The sequence below is a fragment of the Tyto alba genome, unplaced genomic scaffold, assembly GCF_018691265.1.
Source record: "Tyto alba isolate M040663 unplaced genomic scaffold, T.alba_DEE_v4.0 Super-Scaffold_40, whole genome shotgun sequence".
Classification (NCBI taxonomy): domain Eukaryota; kingdom Metazoa; phylum Chordata; class Aves; order Strigiformes; family Tytonidae; genus Tyto; species Tyto alba.
The window spans coordinates 34,310,743-34,332,328 of NW_024881316.1; the positions used below are offsets into that span (position 1 = coordinate 34,310,743).

Sequence of the window (21,586 nt, forward strand, 5' to 3'; positions counted from 1 at the left end):
TAATGTAAATAATGCTTTGATTCATTATTAAGGGACTCCAGAAACCTTTTCTCTTAAATACTTTACCCCACATCTGTGGGGTCAGGGTGTAAGAAGGTCTTTCTCAGCCTTCCTGAAAATCCAGGTGTCAAGCTTGATTGGATACCCGAGATAGTCCCAACATGACAGGTGCTGCTGGAGAGAGTGCCTGCTAGGCTTGCTTCATATGCTGGCTCTGCTTTGGCCAAGCTGCGGAAGCAGCTGTGTAGGTCTTTTCCTACTTTTGTCAAAACATGGTCAACAGGCCGGCACTGTGGATACCCCTCACGTCAGAGAGAGTAGTTTCATTAGAAGATGGAGTGATTTCCAGCATGCGTTCAGTGGCTTGGGTTTATTTCAGCCTTTCAAAACCTTGTTTGGGGGCCTCCCCTCCCCCTTCATAACCTGCTTATGAAGGGCTCCAAGTCCTGGCTTCTGACTGTGCTTGAGGGGTTTTATATATCTGTGCACGCGTGCATGAAATTGCTTTCTGGCACTTGACTTCCAAAATAGCCTTCTACTACCCCTGCTGCTGCAGTGCTGCAAAGGAAATACAGAGCTTAACTCCAAGGAATGGTGTAATGTTTGGCATGAGCTCAGAACTGACGTTTTTGGCTGTCTCTTTCTGTGACTAATGCCTCGTCAGTGCTCAGAGATGGAGGCTTTGGGGCTGTACTGCCAGGTCTTGCCATTAGCTTTGGGACCCAGAGATGGTTCTGTAACCTGAAGCTCACTCCTGGCTGTGGAGCTTTGCCAGCGCAGGCAGGCTGGAGGTGGGGGCTAATGGGGAGGGGGGTTGAAGGCTGTGAAGTCCTCCATTACCTCACGGTCCTGAAGTGAAGCTGCACCTTTGTTCTTTCACTTGGACTTGTTAAAGCAAGGAAGCCAGAGCTCAAAACTGTAGCTTGGAGGAAACCCCTTGTGCTTCTGCATCCTGAAATGACATATTGGTTTGGTACTTGCAGTTTTGCAATTTGCCAAAGTAAACCAGGCTTGGGTTACTGACCTCGTGACTTTCTGGAGGTTTGTACGGTGATTTGGCGTGGCTGGTGGCTGTGGTTTCACACTGAGGTCACCCTGCTGGGTAAGGGGGACGTTTCTGATCAGCTCGTGTCCTTGGCAGGAGAGGTCTTTGCTCTGTTGCTATTTGTTTCCTGCACCAGCCACTGTGATAACTAGTTTTCTCTTGATCCCTTTGACACTGAATTTAAAAACGGCTTTTTTATATGCTAAGAGAACAGAGCCAAGAGAGGATAAGAACCAGGTTGTGGGGTGTTTTAATGCCTGGGCTTTTTGGTGTGGGGGCAAGAGGTTGCTGTATGAGAAGTCAGAGGCCAGGTTTACAACATGATTAAATTTTTTTGCATGCAAGTTGTCAAACTGCCGAGGAGGGTTTCTCATCTATAGGCACATACTATAGTTCAGGATTTAGTATTGCCTTTACAGGGCAGAGCAGTTGTTTTTGTCTGCAGACCTTTCTTGTTCCTTTTCTGTAGAATAGGAAGTGGAAGACAGTGCCAGCAGTCTCCTTGCTTTACCAACGCTTGCTTTCTTTTGTTCTAGATATCTGACAAGTATGATGTTCCTTTTGATAAAATAGGAAAAATCTTCAAAAAATGTAAAAAAGGGTAAGTATGTACATATGCAGCAACTATCTGAGAATATGAACTCCTTTTTTCAAACCTGTAGGCGAATCTGCTTTATAATTCCTCCATGCACTTGCACGTATGCAAATGCCATTTGCAGATGTGTGTGTGCATGCAACACACTGATCCTGTCCCAGTGTCAATCCTAGAGCAGAAGACCAGAAGGGTCCTACAGAATTATGTAGTCTGGCTTCCTGGGTAGATACAAGTCAGGGAACCTCCCCGAGTTAATTGCTGTTTGAAGGAGAGTTGATCATGTCAGAAGAATAGTAGTTCAGTTCGTTTAAAGTGTTCATCACTCCCAGTGATGAATAACCTACTTGGACCCATGTTAAATTGTTCCAGCGGTTACCTGTACTTGCTATGTGTACATTTAGCTACAATTACTAAACCTGGTTGTCTTTGTGTGTGCTAAATTGAAGAGAGCTTTACTTGTGACAGACCAATTCCCCGCAGAGGCCACGGTCCACAGTCCTTTTATTTTGTAACGTAAATAATTGAGTTCCTGAACATGTCTGCTTTTGATTTTTCCTTTTAATCTCTCAGTAATTTTCTTGGTGTTTTTTTCTCTAAAGTTACTTTGGTGCCTTAGTCCCTTCCCCAAAGCCCCTCTGGCTGGAAAAGTATGTCCTTTAATCGCTTTTGGAATGTAGTTTTAAGGCTTGTGCTTTCATAGCAGAATTAACCCACCAGAATAACTGGAAGAGGTTTGAACCGATGATCGCTAAACCACTGCTAAGGACAGCTTTGTGGGTGCGTGCACACGGGCACACTCACGTGCCTGTGTTCACACAGACACACGGGTATTGACTGTTGCAGCAAATGAAGTGGCCAGGCATGGCTGTCTCTGCCCTTGGAGCTCTGTAGGGTCTTGTGCTGATTGTCTGTAGCTGTCAAACAAACCAGTTCAGAGCCTCAGGGTTGCCCAAGCGTCTGCAGCTTCGGAAGGATTTCTGTTAGTTCTGAGATCTCCCTCCTTCCCCGGTCCAAGAGCCAAGGCTTAACCCTTTCCTTCAGATCCTAGAGGCGCAGCCGCGAGCCTTGATGGCGGGTTTGGGTAAGAACAGCTGGATTGGCTGTAGGCAGCAACGGGTCGGAGATAGGGGAGCAGGGCTCTTGCATTACCTTTGGACAGTCCAGGCTCTCTGAGACTTGAGGGCACCTTTGCTGTCTTTGGCATTTAGAACTGTAATATTTCCCTGACTTATTTTTCCAGAATTCTGGTCAACATGGACGATAACATTGTGAAACACTATTCTAATGAAGATACCTTCCAGTTGCAGATTGAAGAAGTTGGAGGAACTTACAAGCTCACTCTCACTGAGATCTAAGATCATGGATCCTCTGTGGATTTTAAACAAAGGTCTCAAGTGAACATTTTCCCATAATTTTGGATGTTGGGCAAAACACTAATCGCCTTCTCCAGAAGAAAGCCAGGTGTTGACTTGTTCTGGGGAGCAGAGCAGTGTTTTTGCTTAATACATTTGTGTTTCTGTTCTTTCCAAAGAACGTTGTAATGCTCATAACCTTATTTGCACTTGAAATGAGCGAGCAAAGATCGACGATTAAATAGAGAGCATGTATAAAACACTAGTAAATACGGGAGGGGAAAACTCCTGGAAGGTGGCCTTTTAGAGTGGTGATATCTTATTTATCTAGTCAGTATCCATGTTTGAGCCCGTTATCAGCTAATACCATTTTATTGGACTGTTTTCTGCTAGGTAGAGCTGCAAAACTACTAATTGATACTAGTAGGAATTGCGTGCAGGTTGGAGAAAAGTCTTTACAATGTTTACTCTTGAACAGGGCAGACTGTTGAAATCACTTGTGTCATTTGGGGGGGGGAATGTAACACTGCCTTGCTTATGAAGAACTCGCCTTAGTAACTGTGTGAACTCTCATCAGATGAAGCTACATTGTATATAAGTGCAATATATTTTTGAAGGTTTGTAAATGTGTACATACAAGTGATATATAATATATATAAAATACGGTGTTCCGTATATATGGTGAATATATGCAATGAAGCCCATCGAAAAAGATGCCATATCCTGAGAAAAACAGGTATTTAACGTAGCTATTTAAAAACAGACAAACCCTTAACACGCACCAAAGGTGAGCACACGTTTGTATGTTGATAGAAGGCACAAGAGACCTGCTCGTTCAACATGGATCTTCCTGCGGGAAGGAAAAAGGTACCAGCTCCCTCCTAAAGCCTCCTGCACAGCCAGGCCGTGGCAGTCCTGGCTTCTCATGTGAACTGCCAGTTTGAGCCCCAAAATGGCTGCGTACTGCTGCCCTGGGAGGTGATTTGGACCACGTCTGAGAGCTGAGTCCCAAGAGGAGCTGAACAGATGCAGTTTCCCCGAAATCTCACTTCTGGGGGTCAGGAAGAAGGTCTCTTGGAGGGTGGATTATTTTTTTTTTTTTTCCGTAGCAATGTACTGAAGGCTCGGGTGGATGCTGCCTGCAACAGCAGCTCAGGCTGGATGAGCCCGTGGGTCGGAGCCAGCTTGCAAGGTCCTAGGGTGTTGACAACTGGAAGTGCACAGGCAAGGCTTTTGAGAGGAAGGTGACATCCTGGCGCTGCTGGCCAAGCGTCAGCGGGGACTTGGGAGCTGCAAGCAGGTGAAACGTTCCTGGGGTGCCTATATCGCCGGGCAGTGGCAGCTGTCCTGAGCCTGGCCCCAGCTGGGAGTGCCAAACACCTCCAAAAAATGCTGCTCTGCAGTAGGCTGTACGGTATCTACTCACCGTGTGCATGTGCTTATGAAGGAAAGTCGCCCTCTGGTTAGTAGCAAGTGAGAGAGGAACATTTAAACAGCAGCGTTTGGCTCTAAGGGAAAAACCTGCATTGTGGAGTGAGCAGATAACCATGGATACCAGGTCTGGTGTCACTTAGTGCTTTTCTTAGGGATCTGGGTGATGAAAGAGAGATTTATAAAGTTTTCAGACAGCACGCAGCTGGGAAGAGCTGCACGTGCCTCACCTAGGACATTGCAGATCAATCTGGATAGGCTGGAGAAATAGCCTGGAAAAGTAGGATATGATTCTACCTAATGGTTAACGATTCTACTTAACGGTTAAACAAATCCTAACCGAATGCTGTTCGGCTGTGTGGTGCTGCTGTTGGGAAGAGGGAGGCAAATGCCATGTTGAGTTGGTAGACAGGAGCATGGCCTGCAAGACACAGGAGATGGGCCTTTTGCTGCTCTTGGCGTGGCCGAGGCCGCGGCTGGAGCGCCAGGCCGGGGACACCGCCTGCTCCTGCACCCCGGAGGAGCTGCCTGGTTGAGGGGTCACCTTCAGAAGGGAAGGTTTTGGGGGGGGAGCAGCCTCCCAGGACGTGGGAGCGTCCTCCCGGCCCATCGCAAGCACGAGGAGAAGCGGTGGGTGTAAATGGCAGAAATTGAGGCTGGGTGTCGGGGCAGTTTTCTCCAGGGAGGCGGTGGAGGTCTTCAGGCCGGGCAAAGGGACCTCTGGGCTGGCCCAACACAGAGTTGGTTCTCCCTTGGTGCTGAGACTAGGTGACCACTTGAAGTCCTTCCCCACCGTATTTTTTTTTTTTTTTAATGATTTATGTGAAATATGGTATTTTGGGATTTGTGTTCAGACCAATCCTGTGCTGGTTCATAGACCGCTCCATTCCCCCCCTCCCTCCCTCCTCCTCCTCCTCCTCCTCCTCCTCCACGGACGTGCTCCCCTCTCGGCTCCGTGGCGGGTGAACCCGGTGTGGGTGCAGCCACGGCTGCGGGCCTGGGGACGGGCCCCTGGGCCTGGGGCTGCGGGGGGAGAGACCCGTGTGTGGGACAGGGCGGTGCTGGAGGGACTGGGCCCACACCGGCCCCCCCCCCCCCGGGCAGGACTCCACTGCCTGCCGAGCAGCCCCGGGGCGCGTCCCCAGCCAGGCCAGCCCTGCTTGGGCTTCCCCTCAGCCCTCACGGGAGCAACGGTACTATGGCAAGGGAATTTTTTTTTTTTTTTTTTTTTAAAACCTGATATATAGAATACATATATATATTTACACATTTTTATTGAACATTGAAGTTTTATTACAGAAACTCAGTCTAGGGTCAGGGATGTAGTTTTAGAGTCTTCATAGAGGTAAGATTGATATGAATGTTATTTCTTTTTACTGCTTAATGAAGTATGTGAACTAAATCTGACGATTGTTTTCCACTCCAAGATATTCTGGGACACGGGTCTTGTAACAGTAGCAGCAATGTCATGTATGTTTTATGAAACTGATTTTTTTTTTTTTCTGTTTTGCCTGCTGTTTTTTAATTGAAAATGTATTTTAAACCAAGCTATTAAATTTTATATGTTCATTTCTAATGATGAGTCTTTTACATAGCAAACACATCTGCTCTTACACCTTTATTTTTCCTTTGAGAGGGGAATCTATAAAACAAAGCCCCAGTGATTGTTTTCTAGTTTCTCTTCTCTGCAGAAGAAAATAATCCCGATGCCAGCCGTGTGTTACTCCCGCATAAGAAGTGGTTGGTCCCCTTCTCCTTCCCTGCTTCATTTCCACTGACCTCTTTTGCTTTTGAGCGCGGGGGAGCTGCGTAGCACTTTGTTCCCGTAAGACCCTTTCCCTTGGCAGTAAAACAAACCCAAACAGCCGTCGGTAAACTCGGAGGGGTGGCAGGTCGGTGATGCCCGAGGGTCTCTGCTGGAGGCTGGACAAAAGGGGGGGGGGGGGGCACTGCCTGTGCCCTGTGGGGGGGACCCCTTGGCCGCTGCACCGCTGGGGGGGGGGGGGGGGGGGGGGAGCGGGGGGCTTGCAGCGGTGCCGGGTCCAAGGGGCTTCGTGTCACCGGCAGCCCCATCGCTGCGGGGAGGGGCTGGTGAAGCTGCAGGAGCTGGCTTTGACGTGATGGAAACGCTCGGTTAAAATCCAGGGTAATTCTGCAAAATAACCCTAACGCCGCTGTCGCTCTAGTGCCTGGGGAGCTGTTCGCCTCCTCTTTTTCACTGTCGGAAAACGCCTCGAGCTTTTGCTCTAGCTGGCCCTCCAGCCCCCGCAGCGCTTGCAGCGTGCTCCCCTGGGACACCTTCCCGCCGGCTGGGCTGGTGCCGGCGTGCCCGGGGCTCCTTGGGGAGCAGCCTGGCTGGCAGAAGGTTTCTGGGCTAGAAAAAGGGAACGCTTATTTATTTATTTCTAGTTCTCATACGGGCTGCGCCCACGGAGTTTGTCCCCCAGGCAGAGGGAGGTGCAGCAGGATGTGGCCCAGCAAGTCCTGGGGCGCAGCGTGGGATGCAGAAGCGTGTGTGTGTGTGTCCTGAGCCGAGTGGGTGCCGGCGGGCAGAGGCTGAGCGGGGTTTTGCCTCGGCTGCAGGGCTGCCTGCGGCCCTGGCCTGGGTCCTCTGGGCCCCAGACACCTCCCTCTGCACCAGCCCTTCTACGACGCCAGGGTATGCACCTAGAGAGTCCCTCCTCCTCCTCCTGCCGCCGCCCCGTTGGTCCTTTTCTGTTCTCTCCTGAATTTAAAGAGTGTTTTCAAGCAGTTACCTGCAGCGGGAGCATCGGTGGATGAAAGGTGAACTCCCAAAGATGCCGCTTTGAACTCCCAAGCCAGGCAGCCTTACAGGGAGATCCGTGCTACTTCCCTGGGGTATGACTCGGGGCTCTAATACCGCAAACGTTTAGTTAAGCTTTTAAGATCTGATCTCTTCTCTTATGGGAAAGCTGAATTCTGCAGCAGTCTCCAGCTTCTTGGTGGATCTTTTGTCTGTTAATTGCAAGAGCTTGTTTTCAAAGCTTTGCAAGAGCGTGGAGCTTACCTGTTCCCTTATTTGGTTTGATAGGTATTTTAGATGATTTGATTTGTTATTGCGACTAAATGATTAAATACTAGATAGTGTTTAGATGACACCTCAACTAGATGAACTGGTCTAATGAAAAAATAGGAGCTCTTATAACTCGGTTTGCTGTTTGTCCTCCGACTACCCTACCGTACCACCAGCGCTCTTCCCCGGGTACATTTGTAAAACTCACAATACTGTGTATTATTTTGACTTTTCTTCTTGGCCGGTTTCAGTAGCTGCTGTGGCCAGGGTAGCTGCGGGCTTCTTGGTGCACCTCGCAGCCTCCCGTTTGCGCAGGGCAATGCTCCTTTACCCCATCGCCCTGTTTGCCTGCGCACACAGCCTGTGGGTGGACGGCGTGCCCGCCGGCCTTAAGTGTTATTTGTTTTGCCATCTCTCCGGCGCAGCCGTCCTGCTGGGCGTCCAGCCTGCCTGTGCGTGCACGGATACAAACTGGCGTCGAGCTTGCGTGCTGCCCCTGCGGCGCTGGCTGTCTCGGGCAGCAGCCCGAGCCTGGCACTGGCCTGCGGGTCGGTCACCTCCCCTGCAGCTTGATGGGGCGGGAAGCACGAGCCGGGCTGAGGAAGGGAGCGTGGCTGAGCCTGGCAGCGCCTCTGAGGAATGAGAACGCAGGGGGGAAAAATGTTTGTACCTCTTGGGGAGTGGGGACAGCGCTGGGAGCGAGGGGTGATGGAGCATGGTGTGTGAGTGGCTGCTGCCCCCGGGCTGGAAAAGGTGGTGTAAATCGGAGTGAAATCTGGAGTGGGGGCAAACTGACGTGGCGAAAGACGGATGGCTCAAGTCCTGCGGTTCCCAAGCGCTAGCACAGAGCCCTCGTGCTGGGTTGCAGAGGGCCAGCCTGCAGCAGGCGGGTCTGGGGGGGCTCTGGCTGCCGGTCCTGCAGCCCCCCACTCCCTGGGGGAGCCCCGGCCCTCCCAACCTGTCAAGTCTGCACCTGCCATTTCTGGGACTGATGGCTTGGGGTGGGAAGAGAGCCCAGTCCTGCGGCTGGCCAGCCCAGCTGGGACCAACTTGCCCCCCGTGGCCGTGGGTGCGTGCCTGGGCCGAGCCCGGACCCCCACCTGGACCCGTGGGGACGGACCCGCTGGGCGATGCTCAGCCCTGCCCCGAGGGGTGTGGGTGCTGGCTCTGGGACAGGGGTGCAGGGATCGGCACCGGCTCTGCCGGGCAGCTGTGCCGGCAGCACCGGGGTTGTTGACAGGACGTGGTTTGGTGGTGTGTTTAATTCTGTCATTATAAGGTTTGCTTGATTTTTTTTTTTTTTTTTTTTTTTTTATCTTTTTCCCCCTTAAAGTAAATAATTACATAAGCTTTGCAAACAGTTATAAGCAAATAAAGTAAAAATGATCACTCAGGGGCCAGCTCTGCAGGCTGTGTCTCTGCGGTCTCTGCTCCATGACTCTTCTCATTTGAAATACTTTGCTTTGAGCTCCTCAGCCAGCACTGGCCAAGGGCATTCGGGGAGCAGCAGTGCTGAGCCCCCTGTCCTGTGGGTGCTGGGGCCCCAGACCAGCCCATGCTCGCCTGCTTGCTTCTGCTCTGTCATGTTTAAGAAAGAGCCCAGGCTCCAGGTGAGAAGCTGGTTGAGACTTGCTGCGTACAAAGCCTCAGGTCAGGATAACACGTGAGACAAAAGGAGACAATTATAAAAGCAGTGATGGCAAGCTGAAAAAAAAAAAAAAAAAAAAACAAAAAAACAAAACCTGTTGCTGCTTAAATCACCCCTTGCCTTACCATGGGCCTGTTCCCAAATAAGCTGGCACCTCCTGGCAGTCCTGTGCGGAGCTTTGCCTGTGAGTGACCCCCAACCTGGCCTTGGCAGGGGCTGAGCCGTGTCCGTGGGGATGCTGCATGCCCGTGGGCTTCCCGGAGCTCAGCAGGGGTGATGGTTTCAGCAAGAGAAGTCCCAATCCACCCGATCTCTGCAGAAGCACAGCTTGTCCACATTCGTCCGTATGTGCTGGGGACCGTGGTGCTGCCCCCTCCCCGGCCAGCAGCACCCTCGGGACCCCATACTGACTTCTTTTGCTTTTTCAGAGGAAAGTTTTGAGCCCTCCTTGAGGACTGCAGAGGAAATTCGGAAGAGGACTGTCATGGTTTAACCCCAGCTGCCAACTAAGCCCCATACATCCCCTCACTCACTGCCCCCAGGGTGGGATGGGGGAGAGAATCAGAAGAGTAAAAGTGAGAACCCATGGGATGAGAGAAAGACAGTTTTATAGGTAAAGCAAAAGCCATGCGCCGAAGCACAGCAAAACAAGGAATTCATTCACCCCTTCCCAGGGACAGGCAGGGGCTCAGCCATCCCCAGGACAGCCGGACACGTAACGGTGACTTGGGAAGACAAACACCATCACTCCAAACACCCCCCCTCCCCCTTCCTTCTGCTTCCCCCAGCTTTGTATACTGAGCATGACACCATACGGTGTGGGATGTCAGTTGGGGTCAGCTGTCCCAGCCATGTCCCCTCCCAGCTCCTTGTGCACCCCCAGCCCACTCGTGGGTGGGTGGGGTGAGGAGCAGCAAAGGCCTTGGCGCTGTGTCAGCGCTGCTCAGCAGTAACTAAAACATCCCTGTGTTATCAACACTGGTCTCAGCACAAATCCAAACCATAGCCCCATAGCAGCTACTGTGAAGAAAATCAACTCTACCCCAGCCAAAACCAGCACATTCTCCACCCCTTATTCCATACCATTTATGTCATGCTCAGGTCCCACCCTATCCAACAGAACCTCATTAACCACCACCCCCCTTTTCCCATCCTTCGATAACCCAGTTACTATTCCCTTAGTCTGGGGACCACCCCTGTGAAATGTTGTAAAACGTCCGTTGAGTTCATTTAGTCGGTGACTTTGGGCTCCATCTCTTAGGGTGCTCACTCAGGACAGGAGAGGTGGGGTGCTGTGTGGAGCTCCCGGGCCCCAAAGCCAGCTCGGGTCGGGGCACTGCTGCTCTCGCGCTGCTGCTTGTAAGGCTCGTCCTCCATCAGTTCAGGTGGTTCCTGCTGTAGTAATTCCTGTAACGTGCAACTCAAACCAGGGGTTGCGACAGTTGAAAGGTATTTCCGTTGCAGTCGCCACCCCTGGTCCCCGTGGGCCAGACTGTCAGGTTTAACATTGCGATGAACTCTTCTCCTTGCCCCTGCTCCGGCTTGGACTTACCCACAGACTGCAGTCCCTCGGGGCTGTACCTGCTCCAAGAAGAGCCTTATCTATGAGCCACAGTCTCTCCTGGGGTGTACCTGCTGCGGCGTGGACTTAGCCACAGCCACGGATGCTTGGAGGTGTACCTTGTCCAGCATGGACTTATCCTCGGGCCACAACCCCTTCAGCGGCGTACCTGCTGCGGCACAGACATAGCCACGGCCACAGATGCTTCGGGGTGTCCTGCTCCTGTGGGGGACTCGTCCACGGGTCACAGTCCCTCCAACTCGAGTTCACGCTGGGGTTCCAGCCCTCCCAGTACGGCAGCACCGAAACAGCCGCGGTGCCCCGGCCATCGGCCGGCCCAGGCGCGTCGCCGTCGCTGTTATCGGAACGCTCCCAGGCACAGCGGGGCAGGATGATAAGCACTGCAGCAGCAGGGCGAGCAGCGAAAGCAAAAAGCAGCCCCTAATGAACACCAGGCTCTAATACACAGAGAGGCCATCAAGCCCCATGGCAAGCACAGAAGCCTGGCAATTAATAGCTAAATATCAATAACAGCTATAAAGTCAATCTAATCAGAATCACTAAATCACTCCAATCACTCTCTTTGCTTTTTTTTTTTTTTTTTTTTTTTTTTCAGGTCCATATTCCAATTTCTAAATGCTTGGGGTTAATGATCCATCAAATTTTGCCATATTTAATTTCTTGGCAGGATTTCCCCCCCATCATCCTGCTTTGAAAATCCGCTCTCTCCAATCCTCAAGGTTTTCTTCACGCTGCATTACATCTATCCATTACCCCACTGTTGCTTTGCTCCAAAGGTACATGTCGAGGCTTTTATGAAGCGTATTTGAGCTCCCTGATGATGGCGCGGGCAGATGTAATAGAGCGTGATGTAATAGGCCATGTGGCTGCCATAAAGTGCAGAGATAGCAGGTGGAACTGTGGCCGGTGGGGACCTGGCTGGCTGCAGCGGCACTGGGATTTCATGCCCGGGTGAAAGGAGAATGAGGACCTGGCCTGAGACTGATAGAGCTGGAGAAAAAATAAGCTGTCATCTAAGCACGTCTGTCTTCGGCACTGAAATGGAAGCACAGCCCTCCAGGTTACGGTGTTCAGGCAGGGTGTTCACAGCTCAGCTTATTTCGGTCACTCTGCTTGGGAGAAGAGCAGAGGTGGTGCTTGTGGAGCAGAAGGAGCTGTGACCAGGGCTCCGTCTGACCACAAAGTTGGAAATTGCTGTGTGCGTGGGGAATGTTTTGGGGTGAAAGCAGTGTTTCTCCCCAGTCCGTGGCCTTTCCCATCCAGCAGAACTGTGAATGTTCATCCTCAGGCTGCTCTTCACAGGGTCACTGCATGGTTGAGGTTGGAAGGAACCTCTGGAGGTCATCTGGCCCAAACCCCCTGCTCAAGCAGGACCACTCAGGACCATGAGTTGTCCAGGACCATGTCCAGACAGCTTCTGAATATTTCCAAGGATGGAAACTTCACAACCACCCTGGGCAACCCGTGCCAGAGCTGCATCACCCTCCCAGTGAAAAAGTGTTTCCCGATGTTCAGAAACTCCTCCTGTGTTTCGGTTTGTGCCTCTTGCCCCGTGAAGGTGTGTGATGGGTCTCCTGGAGGAAACTATCAAGAGATCAGAGAGATGACATTGTGATTTTGTTACATGTATGAAAATAAAATGGTACGTACTGGTACCAGGGTGTCTCAGAGGGGACGGTGGAGACTCCATGATTGGGATGGTGAGAACAGCTAAGACTGAGGCTTGAGCCTAAGCAGGAGGTGAGACAAGGAAGGGTTGCACTCTTCTTCATGGGTGAGATGGGAGGCTTGAACATAGGATGCAAGGAGAGGACCAGCAGCCAGGTATTAGTGTCATAGCTCCAAGCTCAGACACTGTGCTGTGAGCCCTGCAGCGTCCTCCCAGTACACCCAACATTTTCCTGCTCCGACCACAGGGGATTTTAACTAGAGATGGGATCCACATCACAGGCATCACAGATATGCACAGAGCTCTCTTGGAGGTGAGAAGATCCTGGATCTCAGGGCTCTGCTCTGGGCAAGTCTCTTGTGCTGCTTCCCTTTTCCCTTTCCAGCTTTCCATTTCCTAGGCTAAAACATCGAGTGCTGAGGAAAGAGCTTGGTATTGAAGGGGATGTAAATGGGTTTTACTCACAAATTAAATTAAAACTGAAAAATCTGGGAGAGGAAAAAAGCAGTCCTGGAGTCAAAACATCTCAAGCAACTGTTTTGAGTGGAGTAAGCCATCAGATGTTAAACGCCTTATTCTTTATTTTGGGAACTCAATCAAAGCCAGTGTGCTTCCTCCTGGGCAGCATCCCAGCAGCACGGGATGCCCACCAAGCAGTGAGGAGGCCTTGCTGTGCCCGGGAGCTGTAAGTTACTTCTAACAGAAAGTGCAATCAAACTTTACAGGGAAGGACAGGTACTATGTAAAATCTGAGGGGACAGAAAATCTGTAGTGGGAAGAAGGTGGCTGAAGCTCCTTCAGCTTGAAAGCCCTGGGAAAATGTTGACTAGCAAAGCCCTGTGTCCTGGTTTTGGCTGGAATAAAGTTAATTTTCTTCCTAGTAACTGGTATAGCGCTGTGTTTTGGATTTAGGATGGGAATACTATTGATAGCATGCTGGTATTTTAGTTGTTGTTGTGCAGTGCTTACACTAAATCAGGGACTTTTCAGCTCCTCACACTGCCCTGCCAGCCAGTGGGCTGGGGGTGCACAAGAAGCTGGGAGGGGACACAGCTGGGACAGCTGACCCCAACTGACCTCAGGGGTATTCTATACCATATGATGTCATGCCCAGCATAGAAACTGGGAGGGAGTTGGCCTGGAGGACAGCGCCTCCAGGGTTGGCTTGGCATCGGTCAGTAGGCGGTGAGAAATTGCATTGCCCATCACCTGGTTTTGTATATACTACTACTACTACTACTATTATTATTATTATTGTTGTTGTTGTTGTTGTTGTTGTTGTTATTTTCCCTGACTTTTCTGTCCTATTAAACCGTCTTTATCTCAACCCACAAGTTTTACCTTTAATTTTTTTCCCTCGATTGTCTCCCCCATCCCACTGCTGGGGGAGGGAGTGAGCGGCTGTGTGGTGCTTAATTGCTGGCTGGGGTTAAACCACAACACCCTGTGATAGTCCAACAGGGCAGGAAAGCATAAAGTAGTTCACCTACTCAGCAGAGGAGGAAAGTCAGACCTTTGGGGATACGGGGGGATGGCAACTGGTGCATGAAATGCAGATTTTTGGCATTATACAGTCGCCTGCCTCTCCCCCCAACAGGTATGTTGGAGGGACCTAAAGAGCCTAAATAATGCTGGGGGGTTAGCTGTGGATCCTGGCTGTAAGACTCGGGGGCAGTGACGCAGCCTGAGGCCGGCAGCACCCGGGCCGGGTCCGCTGGCTGGCATCCCACAGCCCACGCCTGGCTGCTGCACCTCGCTCCCCACGGCTGCAGCTCACCCCACGCACCCCACAGCGGGGTGTGCAGATGACGGGGGCATCCCTGGACAGCACCACTCCCCCCGGGAAAGTTCTGCAACACGGGGTGCCGGCTCATTTCTCTGCTCTGTTGGCAGCAGGGAAGGATGTCCAAGGGGAAAGAAATTCAGCGTAAACAGTGTTGTCCGTACATGGGAAGGGGAAATAGCACAGCTACAAACCAGAAGAGTCCCAACCCAGAATCTGAGTCTGAGTTTATTTCACATCAGTCGTCTCATTGCATCTTAACATCCTGAAGCCCTGCAGTAGTGGAGGGGAAGTGCACACCCAACACTGACGTAAGAATTTACCGATGCTGTGAAGAAAATGCAGACTCCTTGCCCTTTTTATGTAAACAGTGTAAAACTAAGTGGGAAAGTGCCTTTGAAGGGGGGCACTGGGTTCTCCACTGTGCCAGGGGAGTAACAGCAAGTAAGTCCAAGCAAGAACCAGTTAAGAGAAAAAGCATCAAGTCATATTCAGCAGCCCAGCTTGGTGGGATACTTTATCCGAGCAGCAAGCAGGATGCGTTCTGCTTCTGAGCAAGTGGGTGGAAGAGGCTGAGTCATCTGTGACCAGCAATACCACTGGGGAAGTCTCACAAGAGCAGGAATTTCAGTTTTTCAGCTCCTTAGCCGGGGCAGGGATGGAATGTGGACATCTCTGGGGTGAAACAACCCCCTTAGACACTAGGACAGGGATTTAAACTGTTAAGGGACTCAACTGCTACTGACTTTCCCCCCAAAATCCCAAAGGCTCGAAAGAACGTAAATAGTTTTTATTTATTCAGCTCTAAATGGCAAACATCTTTGTCGGTAGTAAAACCCTATACTTGATTGTATCTGTTTAATACATACAGCTAATCATGAAGTACGGTGTTAATTCAGCATTCTATATATGGAGGGTGCTCAGGGCATATAATTATTAGCTGCATAGTTTGAGTGCAGACTTTGTGGGGGGATATTACCCTTGTAAGTGATTCCATCTCCAGCTCCTGCCTCCCCTTGCTTTGACTGCTGTTAAACAGGGACGTGTCCTTGGCGCTGGGTTTGCCGTCTGTCCTGCGGCACGCAGCTCTTCTTGGGCCCCCCAGCAGGGAGGTGGCATTGGAGGGGGACACAGAAACCCCATCACCTGCGAGGGAGCATGGGCTGACTCAGCTGGGAGCAACGTGTTTTTAAGAGCACTGCTGTTTTTCCCACCAAGCAGTGTTTGGGGAGGCAAAGGGAGGTGTCGGGTGGGCACAGATGGAGACCCGGGGATGAGGAGCAGAGACAGGAATGGGCACAGCACAGTCCAAGGAAATGAAGAAGGTGATGCCGCCGCCAGAAACCACATTGGTTGGTGGGGAGTTTATTTATAAATATAATGGGTTCATCTCAGTTCGGATGCCAGTGTAGCGTGACAGCTAGCTGTCACGGGGAGGATTTTATCCAGCAAAATTCACGGTGGCACTCACTCAGACATTATTTCAGGCGTTCATGTTGTTATAGGAAGCAGCAAGCGAAGCTGAGCATGCCGAGCAGGGGTAACTCAGCTTTTGCCTCCCGCTCATCTGCTCCTGCGGACCCCAGGCACCTGCGAGCGCCGAGGTGGGGAGGACCACGCTCCCGCTGCGCCGGTGGCCCCACAGCCAGGTTCCTCAGCCCTGGCCAGGAAACGCCTGGAGGCAAGCGGGGCTGAGCCTTGGTGTCTGCGAGGGCATCTGTGTGCAGGAGGGCAGCCGTAAAAAGTGTGCTTCGTGCCAAGGTTGGTCAGTTGCAAGTGGCCGTCTTGTCTGTCCCCTTCTCCTCCACACAAGCTCTTGTGCTTACTTCTGTCCAAGGATGCCCTGGCTGGTCTCCTGCCCTTCCTCAGTCCCCTCATCTGTCTCATTTTCAGTGATGGTCATTAACTGCAAGCCAAGATAGTTATTTTTTTTGCATGGATGTTCCTTGATCTTAACGTTTTGCCAGGAGAGTGCAAAGAAAGTAGAGGGGAGGCTCTTTCTGCAGGGCTGGGGAAGGGAATGGTGGAAGATGCGGCTCCGGGGAGGAGGTGGGGAAGCTGCAGGATGGATGATGCAGATCAGAGACATATAAGCGATTAACGCCCTGGGAAGTGCAGGGTCAGGAGTCACCACGGGGTTTGGAGAGAAAAAATACAGGTAAGGCACTAGCCCAGAAATAAAATGGACAGTTATTTTAAGGTCTGCTTAGAGATGTGACCCAAGAGGCTGCAACCTCTCATCGGGCAACCAGGTCTGGGATGTCATGGCCCTTTCCAGGCACATACGAAGGGCTCATTCCTAGAAAGGGGCATTGGGGGAAGCCTTTGAAGATGTTCAGTAGTGTCTCAGGTTATCAAACATGACAGGGGACAGGACTGACGTACATGGCTCCTACATCTGAGCCATGCAGAAAGCCCCGCCGGTATCAGCTGGGTAATCCAGAAGCGGGTCGAGGGATGGGAAGAAGTGCCAGGATCTTAACCAAACCCTGTTCCGTGTCAAAGGAGATGAGCCTTAGTGAGCTGCCCGCAGGGGCCACGCGGGAAGACCGCATCGACCATCTCTTCTGACCACACATGGACCTTGGTGAAGAGATAACTGAACACATATGACGAGGCAGCTGGATGACGGCAATCAGTCAAATCCCCCCACCCACAGACCTCCCTTGGGCTTGGCACCGTGCTGGGCTCGGTGCTGCACGAGCACTCGGGTGCATAGGGACAACGTCCTCGAGGAGGTGGCAGTGTAGGTAGTGGAGGACCTTCTTTCTGACTGGGAGGACACCATCACGAACTCTGTGTGCGTGGCCGCTCCTGCCCCGGGGAAGCCTGTGGTCCCGGTCACCCCCAGCTGTGAGTGTGAACGATGTCCAACAGCCCAGGGGTCAGCCGCTGGTCACACGGGACATCTTCCCACCAGCCGAGTGCTGCCTGAAGGCACGTGCTAATAAAACGGGGAAGATGATTCAGGATGAAACACGTGTTTGCACATAGGCTTGATACCTGCCCTAGCAAGTTGTGAGATGACCAAAAGAGGGGAGCATCTGTCAGCATTGCTAACGCTTTAATATACTGTGTGTCAGAAAACGCACGCGGGTTTAGCTAACAGTAATATGGAGGTCAAGAGAACGGTGAAAACAACGAAGACATCCGCTTAAGCAGAACAATAAATAACATGTCATTTTTATTTTTGCTGGTATTTGAATCCATCTTCTAGTGCCACTAAAATAAGATCGGGGCACGAATAGCAGCAGTAGAAAAACCAGATGGTGCACTCGAGCGAGCAGATGGTGCACTAGTGTGTCATACTTATTACTGTCACTTACTTTATTATTTCTATTACAGTGGATCTCTGGACGATCCTCACCTGTAATCAATATTTCTGGATTGGGTTTTTTTAATTCAGTAAACATTATGCTTCACATACTTGGAAAAAAATCCGGTTGAGTGGTGATTTCTCTCTGTAGTACTGCCAGGTCTCAGGAAGTGTCTGATGCAGTCGGTATTTTTTCAGGTAGAAACATGTTTTTGGGGGTGGGGAAAAAAAAAAAAAATGGCAGCGTCTGTTTATTCTATAAGCACCCCAGGTCCAAAATAAAGTGGGAAACAGCCTGTGTGTCTCTTCTCTTGAACTCTTTCCTTTTGCCATAACCTGGGTGTGTTTCCTTACGCTGCGCTGGCTGCCTGTCGACACCATGAAAGCGCAATCCGCTGCTGCAAGCGAACAGGAGAGATGCAGGCGAGGAAGAAGCCGACTTTCGACTCGCACCGGTCGGGGACGGCACGCAAGGGCCGTGTTTTCCGTCCTCCCTCCGGGCAAAGGCTGCTGTGTCACGCAGCCTGTCCCTGCGAGCAGACACGTACGCAGTTTGCCGGGGAGGGCTGGGGCTCCTCGCCCGGCGGGGGGGGGGGGGGGGGGGGGGGGCGGATTTGCTGTGCTGTTCGCCAGCCCGCAGCGACCACCGAGTCCTCCCCCCCGGGCAGCTGGCGCAGGCGCAGCGGGCCGGCGCGCGGGGGGACCGCGGGCTCGCGCTCCCCTCCCCTCCCGCGCGGGGGGGACCGCGGGCTCGCGCTCCCCTCCCCTCCCGCGCGCTGCCCGGCACGGCGCGGGCCTCCGCCGGCCCGGTGGGAGCGCGGCCCCTCGCCTCGGCCGAGCCTGACCGGGCAGGCGGGGATCCATCCATCCGCACAGCGCGCACACCGGCCCTCGCTGCCAGCCCGGCCCAGGATTTATCACTGCTATTGCGTCCAAAAATTATTCTAGCGGAAAACAGCCGGTCAGGCTGCTTTCTTTTCCTTCCCTTTTCCTCCCTTTCCCCCCACTCTATTCTTCCTGGTTATCCCTTCCCTCCCTCTATTCCTCACAGATATCCCACACATAACCCTATGACTATAAATCCCTTCTATAACTCTGCTATTCCCGCTGAGGTCGGTGTGTTCACCCCCTGGGTGAATCCCTCCGGTCCCGCTCCTGCCCTCGGCCGGGGGCTCCTCCAGCCCTTTCCATCAGCTGGTGACGGGCACTACCTGCCAGAGCTGCTTCATTTGCTCTGGGGCGGGGAGTTTCTCCCCTGGCTGCTGCTGTTGGCCCAGCAAGTGTATTTTTGGGGCAATCTGGGGCTGAGGCAGCTCCGACTGCTCCATCCTTCAGATGCACAACAGGGGGAGAGGGGACAGAGAGACGCATCCTACACGTACATCGCAGGCTTCCATTTCTTCCGATGTATCTTCTCACATCTCCCGTACGAGAGCTCTGATTGTAATTATCTATATTTATTTAATCCCATGCCATTTGCTAGGTTATATGTGTTTGCTACAGTAGCCTGCTGATGTATTCAGTCAGACCAGATGCCGCTGCCAAATTGCACTAACTCTAAAGCTGCACTCCAGACAACTGCTTTGGTCTATTTTTAACTTCTGGTAAACATTAGGAAAACTGTCTGAGCCCATAAGACTCTTCCTCTAGTCTCTTTTGAATAGTTTATTGTATAATTATCTGCAAAAAGGGAAGGAGGGAGACCTGACTGTGTGCCCTTTAGTTGTTTTCAGTCCATGGTATTAAACATTTTCCCTCCTACTCACATGCAATGTTTGATTCTTTTCTTGTCTTCCCAGCCTAAAGGATAAGATAACCCAAGCAGAGCCTTCTCAGCCCTCTGCCGAAGCAACTTACATCTGCTCATTCCTACAACAGAACAAAGACATTGTCTGTCTCTGACAAAGAGAGCTTTTCGCTGAAGTGTTTGCCAACAGTCCGAGTTAAATAGGTCTTTATAAAAACCAAATGGCACTGGGAGAGCCGGGCCGGAGGACACGGCACGGCAGCGCGGCAGTTCAGGCTGGCGGGGATGGCTCAGCCACAGCCCGGCAGGGCAGGGGCACCGGCACCCTGCGGCCCCCGGCGTGGGCAGGCTCCCCCGAGCTCCTCAGAAAGGAGTCTGGGGGGATATTTGGGCCCCGCTTCCAGGTTACTGGTTTCAGGAGTGAAACCATGGCCAGCGTGGATCATCCCGACGAGCACGCCCGTACGTTGCTCAGGAAGCCGTGCAGCTGGCCAAAACCCACCGGGAAGTCGGTGGGTGTAGGCAGAAGTACAAAGAAGCGAGATAATATTAACTGCATTAATAATCACCTTAGTGCAGCCTCGGGAAAGGAGAGAGAGAAGAGGGAGAAGCAAGAGGGGGTAGACGAGGAGAAGCTCGAGGCTGTTAGGGGTGGGAGCTTGGGCTCTGTGGGGTTCAGACCCACGCCCTGCCACTGACATCTGGTGTGAGGATGGAGGAGATGCTAACTCATCTCATCTAACACTGCCTCAACTGGCAGCGGCAGATCAAGGCAGACCAGGTGATTTCAGTAAGAGCTCTGAGGGTTTATATTAAAAACCTTAGTTGCCATTTTTAGCTCAGCAAAGGGAACACAATCAAACACACTTTCCCTACGGCGCAAGTCGGAGTACACACGTGTAACACCACTTCTTTTAACTGGTCTTGCATCCGTGCACTGTAGCGAGGACCCCCAGTCCAGGAATTTCCACCTGGGTACTCCGAACATGTAGGCACAGCCTGTGGTACATGACATGGGAAAAAATCTCGCTGGGAACTGGGAGAAGTGATCCACACTGCTTCCCTGCAACCGCTGCTTCACTGGCGAGGTTGCTGTGCTGCCTTCAGATGCTATTACTCAATTAAAAATCTGCGCCATAAATGACTAAGGCTGTGTGTGTAAGTGCTTTAAGCAGAAACTGCATGTGTTTCAACAAGCAGCGGAGAGACAAACACAACCGCTTCTCAATTACAGCAGAACTGGAGAAAATGCAAAATAGAATGGCACAGTATTTTCTTAATTTTACAGTTCCCTAAAGGTCTCCCTCGAAATGGGAGTGTGTGAGTGGCTTTGGTATTGGAACAGCTAGATTTACAGAAGAGGCAAATACTCTCTGCCCCCACCGTGCTTTTTAGTCGCTGACATTTTCCCCGAATTTGTTTCGCTCCATGTCACACAACTGATTTCCTTCTGCAAACGTAACACTTTAATGTTGGATTTGCAGTTTGAATTATCAGCATTTTTCTTACTATCATGAGGCATGGGGCTCTGCCTCACAGGTACCAGGCAAACAGAAAGCTGCCTCTGCAGCCTAAGTACAGCACGAGTTGCTGGGCAGGGACACGAACTTGCAGGTTGCAAACTGCAGGCAGGACCAACGGCGTGCAGGGAACCCAGTGGGACCTTCAAGGGAGAAGAGTTTGGAGATGCACTGGCTGCGGCAGTCCCTGCAGGACCCTCTGCGGGGGAACCCTGGCAGTGGGAGAAAAAAATTAGGTTAAATACGGGAGGCACTGGGGAGAGACGCAAGGAGGGAATGGGAATGCCTGGTTGGACAGGTCAGGGAGATCGCTTTAATGCGGTGTTTGATGGGCTGGGAAGTAGTAGTGCAATGGAAGCTAAAGCAGGTGAAATGTGCGGTAACGGAGTCCGGAGATGAGCAGAGTATGGCGATGTCTTAGAAACTATGTGGACAGTGGGGAAGGTCCAGGATTCAGAAGAGCTGTGATGGAAAAAAATTGAGCCCCTGTGGTCAACTGAAGCTAACAATGAATGGAGATGAAAGGCTCAAGATGATCCCACTCATGTCCCCTGTGTTGACAATGAGGATGTCGCGTCTTGAAAAACTGAGGCAGGAACAAGTAGAGATAACCCAGCAGGAAAAAAAAATAATAAAAAAAAAGCTTGTTGCTGTCTGCAGCGGGGGGGCCGGGCTGGGAAAGCGCTCGCTTGGCGCTGGGAGCTGGGTGGGCCGAGAGGTTCCGGCTTCCATTAAAAAGAGAAGACAAGGGGCTGGGGACGGGAAGGTGAAGAAACAAAGGGCATGTACTTTTTATCAAAAAACATGTTGCGATGTGAGGTCTTTTTAAAAAGACGCCCCCCCGGCTGGCACTGGGGCGGCCCC

The 21,586-nt window shown here is 51.7% G+C and overlaps 1 protein-coding gene and 1 long non-coding RNA gene across 4 annotated transcripts in view; one reads left to right on the forward strand and one right to left on the reverse strand.

Annotated features, from left to right (window-relative positions):
• Nucleotides 1-5,667, forward strand: part of GRHL1 (grainyhead like transcription factor 1) — a 43,778-nt gene extending 38,111 nt beyond the window's left edge. For all 3 annotated transcript variants that reach the window (XM_033009967.2, XM_033009965.2, XM_033009964.2), the window contains exons 15-16: nt 1,582-1,646; nt 2,881-5,667. In XM_033009967.2, the coding sequence (XP_032865858.2) occupies nt 1,582-1,646; nt 2,881-2,995 (180 nt within the window). In that variant the 3' untranslated portion in view covers nt 2,996-5,667. The remainder of the gene's footprint in view (nt 1-1,581; nt 1,647-2,880) is intronic.
• Nucleotides 5,668-8,818: 3,151 nt separating this feature from the next.
• On the reverse strand, nt 8,819-9,755 carry LOC116965664. The gene is made up of 2 exons (XR_004409529.2): nt 9,231-9,755; nt 8,819-9,089 (listed from the first exon to the last, which is right to left on the reverse strand). It is a non-coding gene; the product is annotated as an uncharacterized LOC116965664 (long non-coding RNA).
• Between the last annotated feature and the right edge of the window lie 11,831 nt (nt 9,756-21,586).